This window comes from Salvelinus alpinus, chromosome 4 (assembly GCF_045679555.1).
Source record: "Salvelinus alpinus chromosome 4, SLU_Salpinus.1, whole genome shotgun sequence".
Taxonomy (NCBI): domain Eukaryota; kingdom Metazoa; phylum Chordata; class Actinopteri; order Salmoniformes; family Salmonidae; genus Salvelinus; species Salvelinus alpinus.
This window is the reverse complement of record NC_092089.1, coordinates 4,919,510-4,939,488: the sequence shown is the minus strand read 5'-3', so window position 1 is coordinate 4,939,488 and position 19,979 is coordinate 4,919,510. Positions and strand designations below refer to the sequence as shown.

At 47.9% G+C, this 19,979-nt stretch overlaps 2 protein-coding genes and 1 long non-coding RNA gene across 4 annotated transcripts in view; 1 reads left to right on the top strand and 2 right to left on the bottom strand.

Annotated features, from left to right (window-relative positions):
- The window catches only part of pop1 (POP1 homolog, ribonuclease P/MRP subunit), a 34,317-nt gene extending 27,267 nt beyond the window's left edge, over window positions 1–7,050 (bottom strand). Inside the window, exons 1-4 of one of the 2 annotated variants that reach the window (XM_071395565.1) lie at window positions 6,990–7,050; window positions 6,327–6,593; window positions 5,836–6,011; window positions 4,646–4,906 (exon numbers count right to left, since the gene is read on the bottom strand). In XM_071395565.1, the coding sequence (XP_071251666.1) occupies window positions 4,646–4,906; window positions 5,836–6,011; window positions 6,327–6,582 (693 nt within the window). In that variant the 5' untranslated portion in view covers window positions 6,583–6,593; window positions 6,990–7,050. The other variant, XM_071395566.1, reaches the window with a different exon arrangement.
- Window positions 7,051–7,262: 212 nt separating this feature from the next.
- On the top strand, window positions 7,263–16,459 carry LOC139572795 (2-iminobutanoate/2-iminopropanoate deaminase-like). Its single transcript, XM_071395567.1, has 6 exons — window positions 7,263–7,460; window positions 8,415–8,520; window positions 14,837–14,891; window positions 14,978–15,046; window positions 15,731–15,786; window positions 16,177–16,459. Exons 1-6 carry the CDS (start codon window positions 7,396–7,398, stop codon window positions 16,234–16,236), a joined length of 411 nt encoding a protein of 136 aa, XP_071251668.1. The 5' UTR covers window positions 7,263–7,395; the 3' UTR covers window positions 16,237–16,459.
- Window positions 16,460–17,052: 593 nt separating this feature from the next.
- LOC139572797 (uncharacterized) lies at window positions 17,053–19,970 on the bottom strand. Its single transcript, XR_011674485.1, has 2 exons — window positions 18,864–19,970; window positions 17,053–18,823 (listed from the first exon to the last, which is right to left on the bottom strand). It is a non-coding gene; the product is annotated as an uncharacterized lncRNA (long non-coding RNA).
- Between the last annotated feature and the right edge of the window lie 9 nt (window positions 19,971–19,979).

Here is a 19,979-nt window from a genome sequence, read left to right as displayed (position 1 = left end):
ACTATTGTAGAGATCCCACAGTAAACCTATTAGAACTGTTACAGAGACTACTATTGTAAAGATCCCACAGTAAACCTACTAGAACTGTTACAGAGACTACTATTGTAGAGATCCCACAGTAAACCTACTAGAACTGTTACAGAGACTACTATTGTAGAGATCCCACAATAAACCTATTAGAAGAACTTCAAGTGTTACTGTAATATATTATGCCTGTATTTTAGTCATTCTGAAACTGTTGTACTTTGAATGTTAAGATGAGTCCATGTCCCTCACTGTTACCTAGATCTAGCTAAATGTTAAGATGAGTCCATGTCCCTCACTGTTACCTAGATCTAGCTAAATGTTAAGATGAGTCCATGTCCCTCACTGTTACCTAGATCTAGCTAAATGTTAAGATGAGTCCATGTCCCTCACTGTTACCTAGATCTAGCTAAATGTTAAGATGAGTTCATGTCCCTCACTGTTACCTAGATCTAGCTAAATGTTAAGATGAGTCCATGTCCCTCACTGTTACCTAGATCTAGCTAAATGTTAAGATGGTCATGTCCCTCACTGTTACCTAGATCTAGCTAAATGTTAAGATGAGTCCATGTCCCTCACTGTTACCTAGATCTAGCTAAATGTTAAGATGAGTCCATGTCCCTCACTGTTACCTGGATCTAGCTAAATGTTAAGATGGGTTCATGTCCCTCACTGTTACCTAGATCTAGCTAAATGTTATGATTCATGTCCCTCACTGTTACCTAGATCTAGCTAAATGTTAAGATGAGTCCATGTCCCTCACTGTTACCTAGATCTAGCTAAATGTTAAGATGGAGTTCATGTCCCTCACTGTTACCTAGATCTAGCTAGATGTTAAGATGAGTCCATGTCCCTCACTGTTACCTAGATCTAGCTAAATGTTAAGATGAGTCCATGTCCCTCACTGTTACCTAGATCTAGCTAAATGTTAAGATGTCCCTCACTGTTACCTAGATCTAGCTAAATGTTAAGATGAGTCCATGTCCCTCACTGTTACCTAGATCTAGCTAAATGTTAAGATGAGTCCATGTCCCTCACTGTTACCTAGATCTAGCTAAATGTTAAGATGAGTTCATGTCCCTCACTGTTACCTAGATCTAGCTAAATGTTAAGATGAGTCCATGTCCCTCACTGTTACCTAGATCTAGCTAAATGTTAAGATGAGTCCATGTCCCTCACTGTTACCTAGATCTAGCTAAATGTTAAGATGTCCCTCACTGTTACCTGGATCTAGCTAAATGTTAAGATGAGTCCATGTCCCTCACTGTTACCTAGATCTAGCTAAATGTTAAGATGAGTCCATGTCCCTCACTGTTACCTAGATCTAGCTAAATGTTAAGATGAGTCCATGTCCCTCACTGTTACCTAGATCTAGCTAAATGTTAAGATGAGTTCATGTCCCTCACTGTTACCTAGATCTAGCTAAATGTTAAGATGAGTCCATGTCCCTCACTGTTACCTAGATCTAGCTAAATGTTAAGATGAGTCCATGTCCCTCACCGTTACCTAGATCTAGCTAAATGTTAAGATGAGTCCATGTCCCTCACTGTTACCTAGATCTAGCTAAATGTTAAGATGAGTCCATGTCCCTCACTGTTACCTAGATCTAGCTAAATGTTAAGATGAGTCCATGTCCCTCACTGTTACCTAGATCTAGCTAAATGTTAAGGTGAGTTCATGTCCCTCACTGTTACCTAGATCTAGCTAAATGTTAAGATGAGTTCATGTCCCTCACTGTTACCTAGATCTAGCTAAATGTTATGATTCATGTCCCTCACTGTTACCTAGATCTAGCTAAATGTTAAGATGAGTCCATGTCCCTCACTGTTACCTAGATCTAGCTAAATGTTAAGATGAGTTCATGTCCCTCACTGTTACCTAGATCTAGCTAAATGTTAAGATGAGTTCATGTCCCTCACTGTTACCTAGATCTAGCTAAATGTTAAGGTGAGTCCATGTCCCTCACTGTTACCTAGATCTAGCTAAATGTTAAGATGAGTCCATGTCCCTCACTGTTACCTAGATCTAGCTAAATGTTAAGATGAGTCCATGTCCCTCACTGTTACCTAGATCTAGCTAAATGTTAAGATGAGTCCATGTCCCTCACTGTTACCTAGATCTAGCTAAATGTTAAGATGAGTCTATGTCCCTCACTGTTACCTAGATCTAGCTAAATGTTAAGATGAGTCCATGTCCCTCACTGTTACCTAGATCTAGCTAAATGTTAAGATGAGTCCATGTCCCTCACTGTTACCTAGATCTAGCTAAATGTTAAGATGAGTCCATGTCCCTCACTGTTACCTAGATCTAGCTAAATGTTAAGATGAGTCCATGTCCCTCACTGTTACCTAGATCTAGCTAAATGTTAAGATGAGTCCATGTCCCTCACTGTTACCTAGATCTAGCTAAATGTTAAGATGAGTCCATGTCCCTCACTGTTACCTAGATCTAGCTAAATGTTAAGATGAGTCCATGTCCCTCACTGTTACCTAGATCTAGCTAAATGTTAAGATGAGTCCATGTCCCTCACCGTTACCTAGATCTAGCTAAATGTTAAGATGAGTCCATGTCCCTCACCGTTACCTAGATCTAGCTAAATGTTAAGATGAGTCCATGTCCCTCACTGTTACCTAGATCTAGCTAAATGTTAAGATGAGTCCATGTCCCTCACTGTTACCTAGATCTAGCTAAATGTTAAGATGAGTCCATGTCCCTCACTGTTACCTAGATCTAGCTAAATGTTAAGATGAGTTCATGTTATGGGAATTTTATGAATAATGACTAAAGGATTTATATATTTAACGTAGAATTATAACTAACAGAATTATATCCTGTCTGATGAATCATGTTTGTCCATAAGAAAGAGTGACTGTTAGCAGACAAGGAACTGTGGCAGACATCTTGTGACCACTGTGAAACTGATAACAGGGAAGGAAGTCTCCCCACCCAGGGAGGGGAGAAACCTTGGGCTTCTGGTAGATCGTATAACAGGTGGCGGACAATGTATGAGAAGAAGACTTGTGAACTATGTTGCCATTGTATCTGAGAGGAGGGACGTTTATGGTGAAATGTGAGGTATATAAACCAATGTACAGGAAATGATAGGCAGAACGTTCCCGTGAATAAACATTTGACGATTGTAGACTGGGCCTCTGTCTGTCTTTATTTCCATCAGTATCTTACAAATCCTGATATAGCAGACTGAGTCATTTAATATAATTGGTTAGAATACATGAGAATTAGGCCTCCCGGGTGGCGCAGTGGTCTAGAGCACTGCATCGCAGTGCTATGCTGCGCCACCAGAGTCTGGGTTCGCGCCCAGGCTCTGTCGCAGCCGGCCGCGACCGGGAGGTCCGTGGGGCGACGCACAATTGGCTTAGCGTCGTCCGGGTTAGGGAGGGTTTGGCCGGTAGGGATATCCTTGTCTCATCGCGCTCCAGCGACTCCTGTGGCGGGCCGGGCGCAGTGCGCGCTAACTGAGGGGGGCGGGTGCACGGTGTTTCCTCCGACACATTGGTGCGGCTGGCTTCCGGGTTGGAGGCGCGCTGTGTTAAGAAGCAGTGCGGCTTGGTTGGGTTGTGCTTCAGAGGACGCATGACTTTCGACCTTCGTCTCTCCCGAGCCCGTACGGGAGTTGTAGCGATGAGACAAGATAGTAATTACTAGCGATTGGATACCACGAAAATTGGGGAGAAAAGGGGATAAAATTTATTTAAAAAAAAAAAAAAAAAAAAAAAAAAGAATACATGAGAATTTAATTCTCCTAAAAGTTCATGTCCCTCACTGTTGGGGATCTGAATTGAAAATAGTCCCCGAGAAATGTTTTAACTTTCCACAAAGCATATTTAAAACTAGAGTTATCCCAGGTCTGGTGAACTCCTAACCTTATTGAGCAGTCATTTAAAACTAGAGTTATCCCAGGTCTGGTGAACTCCTAACCTTATTGAACAGTAATTTAAAACTAGAGTTATCCCAGGTCTGGTGAACTCCTAACCTTATTGAGCAGGAATTTAAAACTAGAGTTATCCCAGGTCTGGTGAACTCTTAACCTTATTGAGCAGGAATTTAAAACTAGAGTTATCCCAGGTCTGGTGAACTCCTAACCTTATTGAGCAGGAATTTAAAACTAGAGTTATCCCAGGTCTGGTGAACTCCTAACCTTATTGAGCAGTAATTTAAAACTAGAGTTATCCCAGGTCTGGTGAACTCCTAACCTTATTGAACAGTAATTTAAAACTAGAGTTATCCCAGGTCTGGTGAACTCCTAACCTTATTGAGCAGGAATTTAAAACTAGAGTTATCCCAGGTCTGGTGAACTCTTAACCTTATTGAGCAGGAATTTAAAACTAGAGTTATCCCAGGTCTGGTGAACTCCTAACCTTATTGAACAGTAATTTAAAACTAGAGTTATCCCAGGTCTGGTGAACTCCTAACCTTATTGAACAGTAATTTAAAACTAGAGTTATCCCAGGTCTGGTGAACTCCTAACCTTATTGAACAGTAATTTGAACAGGACCCTATAAAATCAGTCAATCAATCAAAATGTATTTCCTATCAGTTGTCCCAAAGTGCTTTCCCAGATATCCAGCCTAAAAAGGACACAGTGGGTAAAGACACTAACCTGTATTAGACAGTGGGAGCTCATGGCTCTGTAGCAGGCTCTGTAACACTTGAAGGTTGGCCTGTCTCCCAGACAGTAGCCCCATCTCCTGACCATGTGGAAGCGCTTGGCGTGCCAGATGTGCGTCTCCAGCCACAGGTTCTTCCGCTGGCGACGGTTGAACTCCAGAAGCATGTTGCCGTGGCGACGCCGGGCTTTACGGCTCTTGCTCTTGGACTGTTCCTTCTTCACCTTCTGACCAGCCTTCTGACTCTTCTCCAACTGGACCAGAGACGAAACATACAGAATATTGCCGCGCCACTGCTGGTGTGTAATTGGACTAGTCCGGCTCTAGGCGTGACTAGTCCGGCTCTAGTTCCGGCTCTAGGCGTGACTAATCCGGCTCTAGGCGTGACTAGTCCGGCTCTAGGCGTGACTAGTCCGGCTCTAGTCCGGCTCTAGTCCGGCTCTAGTCCGGCTCTAGGCGCGACTAGTCCCGGCTCTAGGCGCGACTAGTCCCGGCTCTAGGCGCGACTAGTCCCGGCTCTAGGCGCGACTAGTCCCGGCTCTAGGCGTGACTAGTCCGGCTCTAGTCCGGCTCTAGGTGTGACTAGTTCCGGCTCTGGGCGCGACTAGTCCCGGCTCTGGGCGCGACTAGTCCCGGCTCTGGGCGCGACTAGTCCCGGCTCTAGGCGCGACTAGTTCCGGCTCTAGGCGCGACTAGTCCGGCTCTAGGCGCGACTAGTCCGGCTCTAGGCGCGACTAGTCCGGCTCTAGGCGCGACTAGTCCGGCGACTAGTCCGGCTCTAGGCGTGACTAGTCATTCCTCCATGTTTGGACATGACAATAACAGAGGAGACAGATCTGGGACCATGCTTTAAAGTCAAGAGAGAGAGAGGCCGTGTTTCACTGTGACTGAGTGTGACAGTGTGACTGACTGAGTGTGTGTGACTGTGTGTGTAACTGAGTGTGAGAGTGTGACTGTGTGTGTGACTGAGTGTGTGTGTGACTGAGTGTGTGTGACTGAGTGTGTGAGTGTGTGAGCGTGTGTGAGTGTGACTGTGTGTGTTACTTAGACAAACCCACCATGTTGTTGGCCATGTCTCTCAGCCTGCAGGGCAGTCTCTTGGTGTTATGACTCATGGCCCTCCTCCTCATGTGTTTAGGAAGAGCTATGTGTGTGACTGTGTGTGTTACTTAGGCAAACCCACCATGTTGTTGGCCATGTCTCTCAGCCTGCAGGGCAGTCTCTTGGTGTTATGACTCATGGCCCTCCTCCTCATGTGTTTAGGAAGAGCTCCAAACACATGGGAGCTGCCCGTTGTCTTGGTGACGGCCGTCAACATGGCGTTCACCTCTGCTGCCCGGGCCTTGGCAAACGCAGAGGCTGAGGAGAAGAGGCACAGCACCACACATCACAAAAAGGCTGGCTGGGAGTCAATGAGTTGGAGCATCAGGCATTATTTACTCATTCTAAATGCCATTGGAATTGTGGCTGGAAGTCAATGGGTTGGAGCATCAGACATGATTTATTCATTCTAAATGCCATTGGAATTGTGTAATAAGCTGTTGATTTGCAGCTGGTTCAACATTGACATGCAGAAGTGCTCAGCTAGAACCTCTATCAGTTTAAAGACCCATCAAGACATGAGAGCATCCATTTAAAATACATTGACAACTGTATGCAGGAAGGTGTTCTTACCAGTAATGTGTGTGGGCAGAGCCTGCGGGTAGCCCCCATGTCCTTCTCTCTGGTGGCCCCGGACCCAGCCCCCTCTCTGGGCATGGCCTGAGTGAGAGGACCCCTGGCCCCTTGGATGTGGAGACAGATCATAGCCTCGACCTGTAGGGGCGTCCCCTCCGTTCCTCCAGTGGGAGCTGCCCTGGGAGGAATAGGTGACGTTGATTGGCTGGTTCCTCATCTTCTTATCGCGCATCCTGTGCTTGGCTGTAGACATGTTTGATAGCTCTGCAGAAAATAAACAATAACATGAGTCATTGATAACAAGGCTTATGGTGCTGTCAAAAATTATCCTATCCTGGGACACGAGCAGGCTACTAGCTACTATTTAAGAGTGAATTGCACAGTCACTGATCGGATGTTATTGTCAGCGACGCTTTGAAAGACATGCCATTCAATCTCCCCTCAGCAGAACAGCTAGCTAAATTAGCTACTTAGCAAGCTTGCTACACATTGGACATCATGCGACTACTTTGCATGACACAAACTGGCTACGCTAACGAGTTATGAAGTTATCCACTTCCATCACACCACAATGTACTTGTAAAGGTAGCTGAAAATATATTCACTTTCAAATCCTGAATGGAGGAACAGTTATATTTCAAAACCACGCTGTACGCTCACATTTATATCTACAGCTCTTCCGCATAAATATGACGTGTATCTTGTTCCGGTTCAATTGAGTTCATGGGAAATGTAGTATACAGTAGATCTTTTTTGTATATATATTTTTTTAATGTAACCTTTATTTATGTAGTAGATATACTTGCTCACGTCAATAAAATATGACAAAATTGGCAGAAAATAAATGACACTTTTTGAATTTAGCGTCATTTCGGTACCCTGCCAATACCCACAACGATTACAATAATATAAGTTGTGGGTCTATGAAACTTGTAGGCCCGTTTAGTTGAGACTTTACGGTAGTAGACGCGGTCTACCAGCTGATCTGTCATTTCAGAGTTCCACGGACTACAGACCAGTTACTTCTTTGTTTTCAGTGAAGACTTTTTGTTGTCGAATTCTAATCATGTCTAAGATCATCAGGAAGATAATCAACACCACTAAAGCGCCGGCAGCTATCGGGCCGTACAGGTAGGTGGTCTGTGTAGTTTTTATCACACTGTTGGTCTTTTAAGGTGTTGAACTATTTTTATCAAATCAAATCAAATTGATCGCATACACATATTTAGCAAGATGTTATTGTGGTTGTAGCGAAATGCTTGTGTTCCTAGCTTTCAACAGCGCAGTAGTATCTAACAGTGCAGGAGCACGATGTCAAATAATGTAATATAGAAATATTAGGACGAGCAATGTCGAAGTCCGGAGTATTTATGTGTATATATATATATATATATATATATATATATATATATATATATTAAGAATAGTATATTCTTGTTTGCATTCATTCAGTAAGCAACTATTTAGGATATTGTCTGTTCGTGTGTCTGCACAGGGTACAATGAATCACACATGCTGTATTGGCATTTATGTTCTGTCTGTGAAGGGACATTCGCGGTCTGTTACGGTAAGGGGTGTCACCCTTTTTACCCAATAATCGTGGGAGGTGGAGCTCTGGCGCTACTGTAAACTGTAAAGAGAGTTTGGAGTTTTATTGCAGGTTAAAGTGCTTTTTGACTGAAGGCATGTGACTGGCAGAGTTGGCACAGAAGGGTATGTGTTGGAATGGAGCATTCTGTGGACTGGCACTGTCGTTGCGCACTCTACGTTCCTTTAAAAGCCTATTGTATTACACACTATATTGTATTACATGACATTCAGAAATAGTCCCCAGTATGGTTGCTCAGTTTAACCAGTAGGTGGCAGTAAAGTATCAATTTTAGATTTCTGGAAAGTCAAACTACAGTGTTAATTGTGTTCTGGATGGAAAAGACTGAGGTCATTGTATATGTTTTGCTTCATGTAGGTAGTCGTCGTAGTGTCTATAATATCTTGAATGTGACTTAACATTTCACCTGCCCCATGTTGTTACATATCTTACCAGCTGTCCAGTCCTGTGTTCATATTCATTGTTCTGTCTCCCAGCCAGGCGGTGGTGGTGGACAGGACCATGTACGTGTCGGGCCAGCTGGGGATGGACCCTGCCTCTGGTCAGCTGGTGGAGGGAGGGGTTCAGGCTCAGACCAAACAGGTGAGGTGACGCTTAGAACCCCCCCCCCCCCTCCTCCTCCTCTTTCTCATTTACAACCACAAGACATAGAACAGGGATGTAGCAGATGGGGGGGGGGGGGGATCTGTGAAACTCACTCCTCAGACTGAAGTGGTTCCACTTACGCTGCTGAATAGCTGACTCTTTAGTGGTGAGACTGGGTGAGATGCTTCAGGAGGTCAGTGGTGAGACTGGATGAGATGCTGCAGGAGGTCGGTCATCAGTGGTGAGACTGGGTCAGATGCTGCAGGAGGTCAGTGGTGAGACTGGGTGAGATGCTTCAGGAGGTCGGTCTTCAGTGGTGAGACTGGGTCAGATGCTTCAGGAGGTCGGTCATCAGTGGTGAGACTGGGTCAGATACTTCAGGAAGTCGGTGGTGAGACTGGGTCAGATATTTCAGGAGGTCAGTGGTGAGACTGGGTGAGATGCTGCAGGAGGTCGGTCATCAGTGGTGAGACTGGGTGAGATGCTGCAGGAGGTCGGTCATCAGTGGTGAGACTGGGTGAGATGCTGCAGGAGGTCGGTCATCAGTGGTGAGACTGGGTGAGATGCTTCAGGAGGTCAGTGGTGAGACTGGGTCAGTTGCTTCAGGAGGTCGGTCATCAGTGGTGAGACTGGGTGAGATGCTTCAGGAGGTCGGTCGTCAGTGGTGAGACTGGGTCAGATACTTCAGGAGGTCGGTGGTGAGACTGGGTCAGATACTTCAGGAGGTCAGTGGTGAGACTGGGTGAGATGCTTCAGGAGGTCGGTGGTGAGACTGGGTGAGATGCTTCAGGAGGTCGGTCATCAGTGGTGAGACTGGGTCAGATACTTCAGGAGGTCAGTGGTGAGACTGGGTCAGTTGCTTCAGGAGGTCGGTGGTGAGACTGGGTGAGATGCTTCAGGAGGTCGGTCATCAGTGGTGAGACTGGGTCAGTTGCTTCAGGAGGTCGGTGGTGAGACTGGGTGAGATGCTTCAGGAGGTCAGTGGTGAGACTGGGTCAGATGCTTCAGGGGGTCAGTGGTGAGACTGGGTCAGTTGCTTCAGGAGGTCGGTGGTGAGACTGGGTGAGATGCTGCAGGAGGTCGGTGGTGAGACTGGGTGAGATGCTTCAGGAGGTCGGTGGTGAGACTGGGTGAGATGCTTCAGGAGGTCGGTCTTCAGTGGTGAGACTAGGTCAGATGCTGCAGGAGGTCAGTGGTGAGACTGGGTGAGATGCTGCAGGAGGTCGGTCTTCAGTGGTGAGACTGGATGAGATGCTGCAGGAGGTCAGTGGTGAGACTGGGTGAGATGCTGCAGGAGGTCGGTCTTCAGTGGTGAGACTGGGTCAGATGCTTCAGGAGGTCAGTGGTGAGACTGGGTGAGATGCTTCAGGAGGTCAGTGGTGAGACTGGATGAGATGCTGCAGGAGGTCAGTGGTGAGACTGGGTGAGATGCTTCAGGAGGTCGGTGGTGAGACTAGTCAGATGCTTCAGGAGGTCAGTGGTGAGACTAGGTGAGATGCTTCAGGAGGTCGGTGGTGAGACTGGGTGAGATGCTGCAGGAGGTCAGTGGTGAGACTGGGTCAGATGCTTCAGGAGGTCGGTCGTCAGTGGTGAGACTAGGTGAGATGCTTCAGGAGGTCGGTGGTGAGACTGGGTCAGATACTTCAGGAGGTCAGTGGTGAGACTGGGTCAGATGCTTCAGGAGGTCGGTGGTGAGACTGGGTGAGATGCTTCAGGAGGTCGGTCGTCAGTGGTGAGACTAGGTGAGATGCTTCAGGAGGTCAGTGGTGAGACTGGGTCAGTTGCTTCAGGAGGTCGGTGGTGAGACTGGGTGAGATGCTTCAGGAGGTCAGTGGTGAGACTGGGTCAGATGCTTCAGGAGGTCAGTGGTGAGACTGGGTCAGTTGCTTCAGGAGGTCGGTGGTGAGACTGGGTGAGATGCTTCAGGAGGTCGGTGGTGAGACTGGGTGAGATGCTTCAGGAGGTCGGTCTTCAGTGGTGAGACTAGGTCAGATGCTGCAGGAGGTCAGTGGTGAGACTGGGTGAGATGCTGCAGGAGGTCGGTCTTCAGTGGTGAGACTGGATGAGATGCTGCAGGAGGTCAGTGGTGAGACTGGGTGAGATGCTGCAGGAGGTCGGTCTTCAGTGGTGAGACTGGGTCAGATGCTTCAGGAGGTCAGTGGTGAGACTGGGTGAGATGCTTCAGGAGGTCAGTGGTGAGACTGGATGAGATGCTGCAGGAGGTCAGTGGTGAGACTGGGTGAGATGCTTCAGGAGGTCGGTGGTGAGACTGGGTCAGATGCTGCAGGAGGTCGGTGGTGAGACTAGTCAGATGCTTCAGGAGGTCAGTGGTGAGACTAGGTGAGATGCTTCAGGAGGTCGGTGGTGAGACTGGGTGAGATGCTGCAGGAGGTCAGTGGTGAGACTGGGTCAGATGCTTCAGGAGGTCGGTCGTCAGTGGTGAGACTAGGTGAGATGCTTCAGGAGGTCGGTGGTGAGACTGGGTAAGATACTTCAGGAGGTCAGTGGTGAGACTGGGTCAGATGCTTCAGGAGGTCGGTCGTCAGTGGTGAGACTGGGTGAGATGCTGCAGGAGGTCAGTGGTGAGACTGGGTCAGATGCTTCAGGAGGTCGGTCGTCAGTGGTGAGACTGGGTCAGATGCTGCAGGAGGTCAGTGGTGAGACTGGGTCAGATGCTTCAGGAGGTCAGTGGTGAGACTGGGTGAGATGCTGCAGGAGGTCGGTCGTCAGTGGTGAGACTGGGTCAGATGCTGCAGGAGGTCGGTCGTCAGTGGTGAGACTGGGTGAGATGCTTCAGGAGGTCAGTGGTGAGACTGGGTGAGATGCTTCAGGAGGTCAGTGGTGAGACTAGGTGAGATGCTGCAGGAGGTCGGTCGTCAGTGGTGAGACTGGGTCAGATGCTGCAGGAGGTCGGTCGTCAGTGGTGAGACTGGGTCAGATGCTTCAGGAGGTCAGTGGTGAGACTGGGTCAGATGCTTCAGGAGGTCGGTCGTCAGTGGTGAGACTGGGTCAGATGCTGCAGGAGGTCGGTCGTCAGTGGTGAGACTGGGTCAGATGCTTCAGGAGGTCAGTGGTGAGACTGGGTCAGATGCTTCAGGAGGTCGGTCGTCAGTGGTGAGACTGGGTCAGATGCTGCAGGAGGTCGGTCGTCAGTGGTGAGACTGGGTCAGATGCTTCAGGAGGTCAGTGGTGAGACTAGGTGAGATGCTGCAGGAGGTCGGTCGTCAGTGGTGAGACTGGGTCAGATGCTGCAGGAGGTCGGTCGTCAGTGGTGAGACTAGGTGAGATGCTTCAGGAGGTCGGTCGTCAGTGGTGAGACTAGGTGAGATGCTTCAGGAGGTCAGTGGTGAGACTAGGTGAGATGCTTCAGGAGGTCAGTGGTGAGACTGGGTGAGATGCTGCAGGAGGTCAGTGGTGAGACTAGGTGAGATGCTGCAGGAGGTCGGTCATCAGTGGTGAGACTAGGTGAGATGCTGCAGGAGGTCGGTCATCAGTGGTGAGACTGGGTGAGATGCTGCAGGAGGTCAGTGGTGAGACTAGGTGAGATGCTGCAGGAGGTCGGTCATCAGTGGTGAGACTAGGTTAGATGCTGCAGGAGGTCGGTCATCAGTGGTGAGACTGGGTGAGATGCTGCAGGAGGTCGGTCATCAGTGGTGAGACTGGGTGAGATGCTGCAGGAGGTCGGTCATCAGTGGTGAGACTGGGTGAGATGCTTCAGGAGGTCAGTGGTGAGACTAGGTGAGATGCTTCAGGAGGTCAGTGGTGAGACTGGGTGAGATGCTGCAGGAGGTCGGTCGTCAGTGGTGAGACTAGGTGAGATGCTTCAGGAGGTCAGTGGTGAGACTGGGTGAGATGCTGCAGGAGGTCGGTCGTCAGTGGTGAGACTAGGTGAGATGCTTCAGGAGGTCAGTGGTGAGACTGGGTGAGATGCTTCAGGAGGTCGGTCGTCAGTGGTGAGACTGGGTGAGATGCTTCAGGAGGTCGGTCATCAGTGGTGAGACTAGGTGAGATGCTTCAGGAGGTCAGTGGTGAGACGCTTCAGGAGGTCAGTGGTGAGACTGGGTGAGATGCTGCAGGAGGTCGGTCATCAGTGGTGAGACTAGGTGAGATGCTGCAGGAGGTCGGTCATCAGTGGTGAGACTGGGTGAGATGCTTCAGGAGGTCAGTGGTGAGACTGGGTGAGATGCTTCAGGAGGTCGGTCATCAGTGGTGAGACTAGGTGAGATGCTGCAGGACGTCAGTGGTGAGACTAGGTGAGATGCTGCAGGAGGTCAGTGGTGAGACTAGGTGAGATGCTTCAGGAGGTCAGTGGTGAGACTGGATGAGATGCTTCAGGAGGTCGGTCATCAGTGGTGAGACTAGGTGAGATGCTTCAGGAGGTCGGTCGTCAGTGGTGAGACTAGGTGAGATGCTTCAGGAGGTCAGTGGTGAGACTAGGTGAGATGCTTCAGGAGGTCAGTGGTGAGACTGGGTGAGATGCTGCAGGAGGTCAGTGGTGAGACTAGGTGAGATGCTGCAGGAGGTCGGTCATCAGTGGTGAGACTAGGTGAGATGCTGCAGGAGGTCGGTCATCAGTGGTGAGACTGGGTGAGATGCTGCAGGAGGTCAGTGGTGAGACTAGGTGAGATGCTGCAGGAGGTCGGTCATCAGTGGTGAGACTAGGTGAGATGCTGCAGGAGGTCGGTCATCAGTGGTGAGACTGGGTGAGATGCTGCAGGAGGTCGGTCATCAGTGGTGAGACTGGGTGAGATGCTGCAGGAGGTCGGTCATCAGTGGTGAGACTGGGTGAGATGCTTCAGGAGGTCAGTGGTGAGACTAGGTGAGATGCTTCAGGAGGTCAGTGGTGAGACTGGGTGAGATGCTGCAGGAGGTCGGTCGTCAGTGGTGAGACTAGGTGAGATGCTTCAGGAGGTCAGTGGTGAGACTGGGTGAGATGCTGCAGGAGGTCGGTCGTCAGTGGTGAGACTAGGTGAGATGCTTCAGGAGGTCAGTGGTGAGACTGGGTGAGATGCTTCAGGAGGTCGGTCGTCAGTGGTGAGACTGGGTGAGATGCTTCAGGAGGTCGGTCATCAGTGGTGAGACTAGGTGAGATGCTTCAGGAGGTCAGTGGTGAGACGCTTCAGGAGGTCAGTGGTGAGACTGGGTGAGATGCTGCAGGAGGTCGGTCATCAGTGGTGAGACTAGGTGAGATGCTGCAGGAGGTCGGTCATCAGTGGTGAGACTGGGTGAGATGCTTCAGGAGGTCAGTGGTGAGACTGGGTGAGATGCTTCAGGAGGTCGGTCATCAGTGGTGAGACTAGGTGAGATGCTGCAGGACGTCAGTGGTGAGACTAGGTGAGATGCTGCAGGAGGTCAGTGGTGAGACTAGGTGAGATGCTTCAGGAGGTCAGTGGTGAGACTGGATGAGATGCTTCAGGAGGTCGGTCATCAGTGGTGAGACTAGGTGAGATGCTTCAGGAGGTCAGTGGTGAGACTGGATGAGATGCTTCAGGAGGTCGGTCATCAGTGGTGAGACTAGGTGAGATGCTTCAGGAGGTCAGTGGTGAGACTGGGTGAGATGCTTCAGGAGGTCGGTCATCAGTGGTGAGACTAGGTGAGATGCTGCAGGAGGTCAGTGGTGAGACTAGGTGAGATGCTGCAGGAGGTCAGTGGTGAGACTAGGTGAGATGCTGCAGGAGGTCAGTGGTGAGACTAGGTGAGATGCTTCAGGAGGTCAGTGGTGAGACTGGGTGAGATGCTTCAGGAGGTCGGTCATCAGTGGTGAGACTAGGTGAGATGCTTCAGGAGGTCAGTGGTGAGACTAGGTGAGATGCTTCAGGAGGTCGGTCATCAGTGGTGAGACTGGGTGAGATGCTTCAGGAGGTCAGTGGTGAGACTGGGTGAGATGCTTCAGGAGGTCAGTGGTGAGACTAGGTGAGATGCTTCAGGAGGTCGGTCATCAGTGGTGAGACTGGGTGAGATGCTTCAGGAGGTCAGTGGTGAGACTGGGTCAGATGCTTCAGGAGGTCGGTCATGTGTGTTTGCGAGGCAGATGTCCTGGGTATTAGCCTCGGTATGAGCCGAAGCGGTACTCGTTCAGCGAGCAGCGCAACATCTTTTACACTCATTCGATATCAAAGTTAATTGAAAATGTAGGAATATGATTGCCCTAAACAATCTCTTCTCTATCACGGGGAGGCAGGTAGCCTAGTGGTTAGAGGGGGGCGGCAGGTAGCCTAGTGGTTAGACTGGGTCGGCAGGTGGCAGGGGCGGCAGGTAGCCTAGTGGTTAGAGCGTTGGGCCCAGTAACCGAAACTCTTCCTGTCCCATACAGGCTCTGGTGAACATGGGGGAGATCCTGAAAGAAGCAGGATGTGGATATGACAGTGGTAAGTTATGATATTTTTTAGAAAAACTTGTATTAGATGTTTGTAAAAACCATTAATTTCCAGATTTGTTTTTAATTTTCCCACAGTCGTGAAAACCACAGTTCTTTTGGCTGACATGAATGACTTCGTCGGTGTAAATGATGTCTATAAAACATGTAAGTTTCTTTGTTGTTGGGATCCTTCTTGTTGAATTCTCTGAATATTCATGTTGTTGGGATCCTTCTTGTTGAATTCTCTGAATATTCATGTTGTTGGGATCCTTCTTGTTGAATTCTCTGAATATTCATGTTGTTGGGATCCTTCCTGTTGAATTCTCTGAATATTCATGTTGTTGGGATCCTTCCTGTTGATTCTCTGAATATTCATGTTGTTGGGATCCTTCCTGTTGAATTCTCTGAATATTCATGTTGTTGGGATCCTTCCTGTTGAATTCTCTGAATATTCATGTTGTTGGGCTCCTTCCTGTTGAATTCTCTGAATATTCATGTTGTTGGGATCCTTCTTGTTGAATTCTCTGAATATTCATGTTTTGTGTAGATCGTTGACAAAATAAAAAATGTAAATCAATTTTAATCCCACTTCTGTAACACAACCAAATGTATAAAAAGTCCAGAGGTGTGAATACATTCTGAAGGGTAAATGTAAATGGACTTGGCCAATAAAGGTCTTTCTGATTGTGATTCTAAAACACTAAGACCCCCTCCCATAATGCACCTCACATGTCACACAACATCTCTGTTCTATATAAAGATCATTATACTGATGTTCCATTACCCAGGTCAAACCAGGCGTTAATTAAACCAGATCTATAGTATGTAACCATGTTTGTTCCTCTTTAGTTTTCAGCAGTAACTTCCCAGCCAGGGCTGCCTACCAGGTCGCTGCTCTGCCCAGGGTGAGGATCTGACTCTTCATCTCATTGCACTGTTTCCATGGCAATACAGAACCTAACCATGTGATGTTACTGACAACAAAGCTGAGAAGTACCTGAATGCTATTTTTATGTCTCTCTCTCTCTCTCTCTCTGTGTCTCTCTCTCTCTCTGTGTCTCTCTCTCTCTGTGTGTCTCTCTCTGTCTCTGTGTTTCTCTCTGTCTCTGTGTCTCTCTCTCTCTGTGTCTCTCTCTCTCTGTGTATGTCTCTCTCTCTCTGTGTCTCTCTCTCTGTCTCTCTCTCACTCGTGTCTCTGTCTCTGTCTGTCTCTCTGTCTCTCTCTCTCTCTCTGTCTCTCTCTCTCTGTGTCTCTGTTACTCTCTCTCTACCTCTCTCGTGTCTCTCTCTCTCAGGGTGGGCTTGTAGAGATCGAAGCTGTTGCTGTTCTGGGCCCTCTGACTGAGGCCTCTTGATGTTTGCCAACATGTCAGCGACAGAACAGGAAAATCAACAACTCCCATGTCCCATAAAATGACGTGCCATCACAATACCAGCGTATAGTGAATCTTTTCCATTGGTTAAGATGGTCCATTAAAACATCACTTCCTGTTTTACTTGGTTTAAAAATACAGTCAAAACAGAATGAACGTAGCTCTTTTCCACACGATTAAAGCACTGAGTGAGTTTATTGGTAAATCTGTGACAGGTTATTAAGTATCATTCTTATTGGCTGCTGAGGTGTGACCTACGTGATGAGGTAATGGTCCAGGTACTTCCTGACTAAATGTTCCTGCCTGGCAACGGTTGCTCACCACGTCAACTGTGCAGTCGGGTATCAGATGACTGTATCATGATGTGGGTTAGCTGATACGTTAACTACCTATCCAGATGACTGTATCATGATGTGGGTTAGCTGATACGTTAACTACCTATCCAGGCATTTGTAAGATGCAGCGTAGTCCGGCAGGAATCCGACCTGTGTGTTGCTTGCCATGGCATTATAGGCTGATACCCCTCTTTCTCCGGCTCCAAACCAAACCATTCCCCCCTCCAGAACCAAACCCTTCCCCTCTCTCTCTCTAGCTCCAAACCCTTCCTCTCTAGCTCCAAACCCTTCCTCTCTCTCTCTAGCTCCAAACCCTTCCTCTCTCTCTCTAGCTCCAAACCCTTCCTCTCTCTCTCTAGCTCCAAACCCTTCCTCTCTCTCTCTAGCTCCAAACCCTTCCTCTCTCTCTCTAGCTCCAAACCCTTCCCCTCTCTCTCCAGCTCCAAACCAAACCCAGTCTTGGTATTAGTAAACAGGTTTATTGCGACTGTACAGACAGTTTAGTGCAGAATACACAAAGCTCTTATCAGAATGAATATATTACAGAAGACCACTGTTTCAGGGTAATAACATGAAAACTCTTTAATCCTATTGCCCAACACAGTTACTAAAAAAAATCACAGTCTCTCTACAATGGCCTGCAGAGCCATTGTTAAGTTCAGGGGGAGGTTTACACACGGAACCCTTTGGGAGATGCCAGCTAGGTATTAAGAGACTCCGAAGTTGTTGTTCAGGATGAACCAGACTCCTGTGGCTGTCTTTATCTAATACCAGGACCTTTGTTTAATCTTTATCTAATACCAGGACCTTTGTTTAATCTTTATCTAATACCAGGACCTTTGTTTAATCTTCCAGCCGCAGGTGGCGGCTGTAGCAGGTAGAGGAGCTGCAGGGTGCCTGTGTATGAAGGTAACAGATTATTCCCAGGTGACGAGAGGACAGGTAAAAAGTGGAAGCCTACAAGTGACAGACAGCTCTTATAACTACATGTTATGATAAATAACAAAACAAAAAGGTAGAAATCAAAATAACTTCTTTTTTTTAACCATTGAGTGTTTTTCACGCTGAATGGTTCATTTACCATCAACAACAACACTAGATTTGGTACCTCGTGTCCTGCTGCATCGAGATCAGGAGGAATCCTCAAACAGACAGACGCATCATGAATCTATATATAGTGACATCATGAAACAAACAAGGTGAGCAAGAGGAGTACTAACAGACACCGGGTTGACAAAACATTAGGAACACCTGTTCTCTTTCCATGACAGAGACTGACCAGGTGAATCCAGGTGAAAGCTATGATCCCTTATTGATGTCACTTGTTAAATCCATTTCAAAATCGGTGTAGACGAAGGGGAGGAGACGGGTTAAAGAAGGATTTTTAAGCCTTGAAACAATTGAGACAAGGATTGTGTACATGTGCCATTCAGAGGGCGAATGGGCACGACTAAATATTTAAGTGTCTTAGAACGGGGTACGGTAGTAGGTGCCAGGCGCCCCGGTTTGTGTCAAGAACTGCAACGCTGCTGGGTTTTTCCACGCTCAACAGTTTCCTGTGTGTATCAAGAATGGTCCATCACCCAAAGGACATCCAGCCAACTTGACACAACTGTGGGGAAGCATTGGAGTCAACATGGACCAGCATCCCTGTGGAACGCTTTCGACACCTTGTAGAGTCCATGTCCTGTCGAATTGTGTCTGTTCTGAGGGCAAAAGGGGATACAACTCATTATTAGGAAGGTGTTCTTAATGTTTTGCTCACTCAGTGTAAAGTCTCTTCTCAACATTACACTGTACACTCCAGATCTACTGTTAAGGGCTTAGTATTCCATAACTACCTGTTAAATAACCGCATTGAAGTAATCATTGATTCATTAATGACTTCCACATCAGCAGGGTCCAGTCTAGTCCAGAAGAACAGTTTGTTAGTTCCACATCAGCAGGGTCCAGTCTAGTCCAGAAGAACAGTTTGTTAGTTCCACATCAGCAGGGTCCAGTCTAGTCCAGAAGAACAGTTTGTTAGATTGAGTTCCACATCAGCAGTGTTCAGTCTAGTCCAGAAGAACAGTTTGTTAGTTCCACGTTAGCAGGGTCCAGTCTAGTCCAGAAGAACAGTTTGTTAGGCTTGTCTTCCTCTTTCAGAGCAGCTAGTAAAAGGCAAGTAGTATTTATTATGAAACATTCTCCCACCGAGAAGCTGTTCAACACAATGTTGACTCCATATTGACAACCTTAAAGTGACAGTCACAATGTTGACTCCATATTGACAACCTTAAAGTGACAGTGTAGTCTGACTGCCTCTTAACCTCGACTTCACAGTTGTTGCTAAAGTAGTGCATCATTTGGCTTCACCACAGCTGTCAGAGAGAGTCAGTTGGAAGCCCAGGTGGCTCCAGGTTACATGGTAGTCAGAGAGTTCAGATGGAAGCCCAGGTGGCTCCAGGTAATTGGGAGTCAGAGAGTTCAGTTGGAAGCCCAGGTGGCTCCAGGTAATTGGGAGTCAGAGTTCAGATGGAAGCCCAGGTGGCTCCAGGTAATTGGGAGTCAGAGAGTTCAGTTGGAAGCCCAGGTGGCTCCAGGTAATTGGGAGTCAGAGAGTTCAGTTGGAAGCCCAGGTGGCTCCAGGTAATTGGGAGTCAGAGAGTTCAGTTGGAAGCCCAGGTGGCTCCAGGTAATTGGGAGTCAGAGAGTTCAGTTGGAAGCCCAGGTGGCTCCAGGTAATTGGGAGTCAGAGAGTTCAGTTGGTAGCCCAGGTGGCTCCAGGTAATTGGGAGTCAGTGTTCAGTTGGAACCCCAGGTGGCTCCAGGTTACATGGTCGTTCTCTTTAACAATGTTATTGCCAATAGAGGAAGACAAGGGAACCATCCATATTTCCAGGATTGGAAGACACTTTGGTGACAAGGCTACGTCTGAAATTACCCCCCGTCCCCTAGTCAGGGAATTAGGTGCCATTGTGGACACACCCTGACAGTAATATGTATTGAGCTGGTCTATCGTCGTTGTGGCCGATGAGTGTGTGTGTACAGTAAAGGTGTGTGTGTGTGTGTACAGTAAAGGTGTGTGTGTGTGTGTGTGTGTGTGTGTGTGTGTGTACAGTAAAGGTGTGTGTGTGTGTGTGTGTGTGTGTGTGTGTGTGTGTGTGTGTGTGTGTGTGTGTACAGTAAAGGTGTGTGTGTGTGTGTGTGTGTGTGTGTGTGTACAGTAAAGGTGTGTGTGTGTGTGTGTACAGTAAAGGTGTGTGTGTGTGTGTGTGTGTGTGTGTGTGTGTGTGTGTGTGTGTGTGTGTGTGTGTGTGTGTGTGTGTGTGTGTGTGTGTGTGTGTGTGTACAGTAAAGGTGTGTGTGTGTGTGTGTGTGTGTACAGTAAAGGTGTGTGTGTGTGTGGTG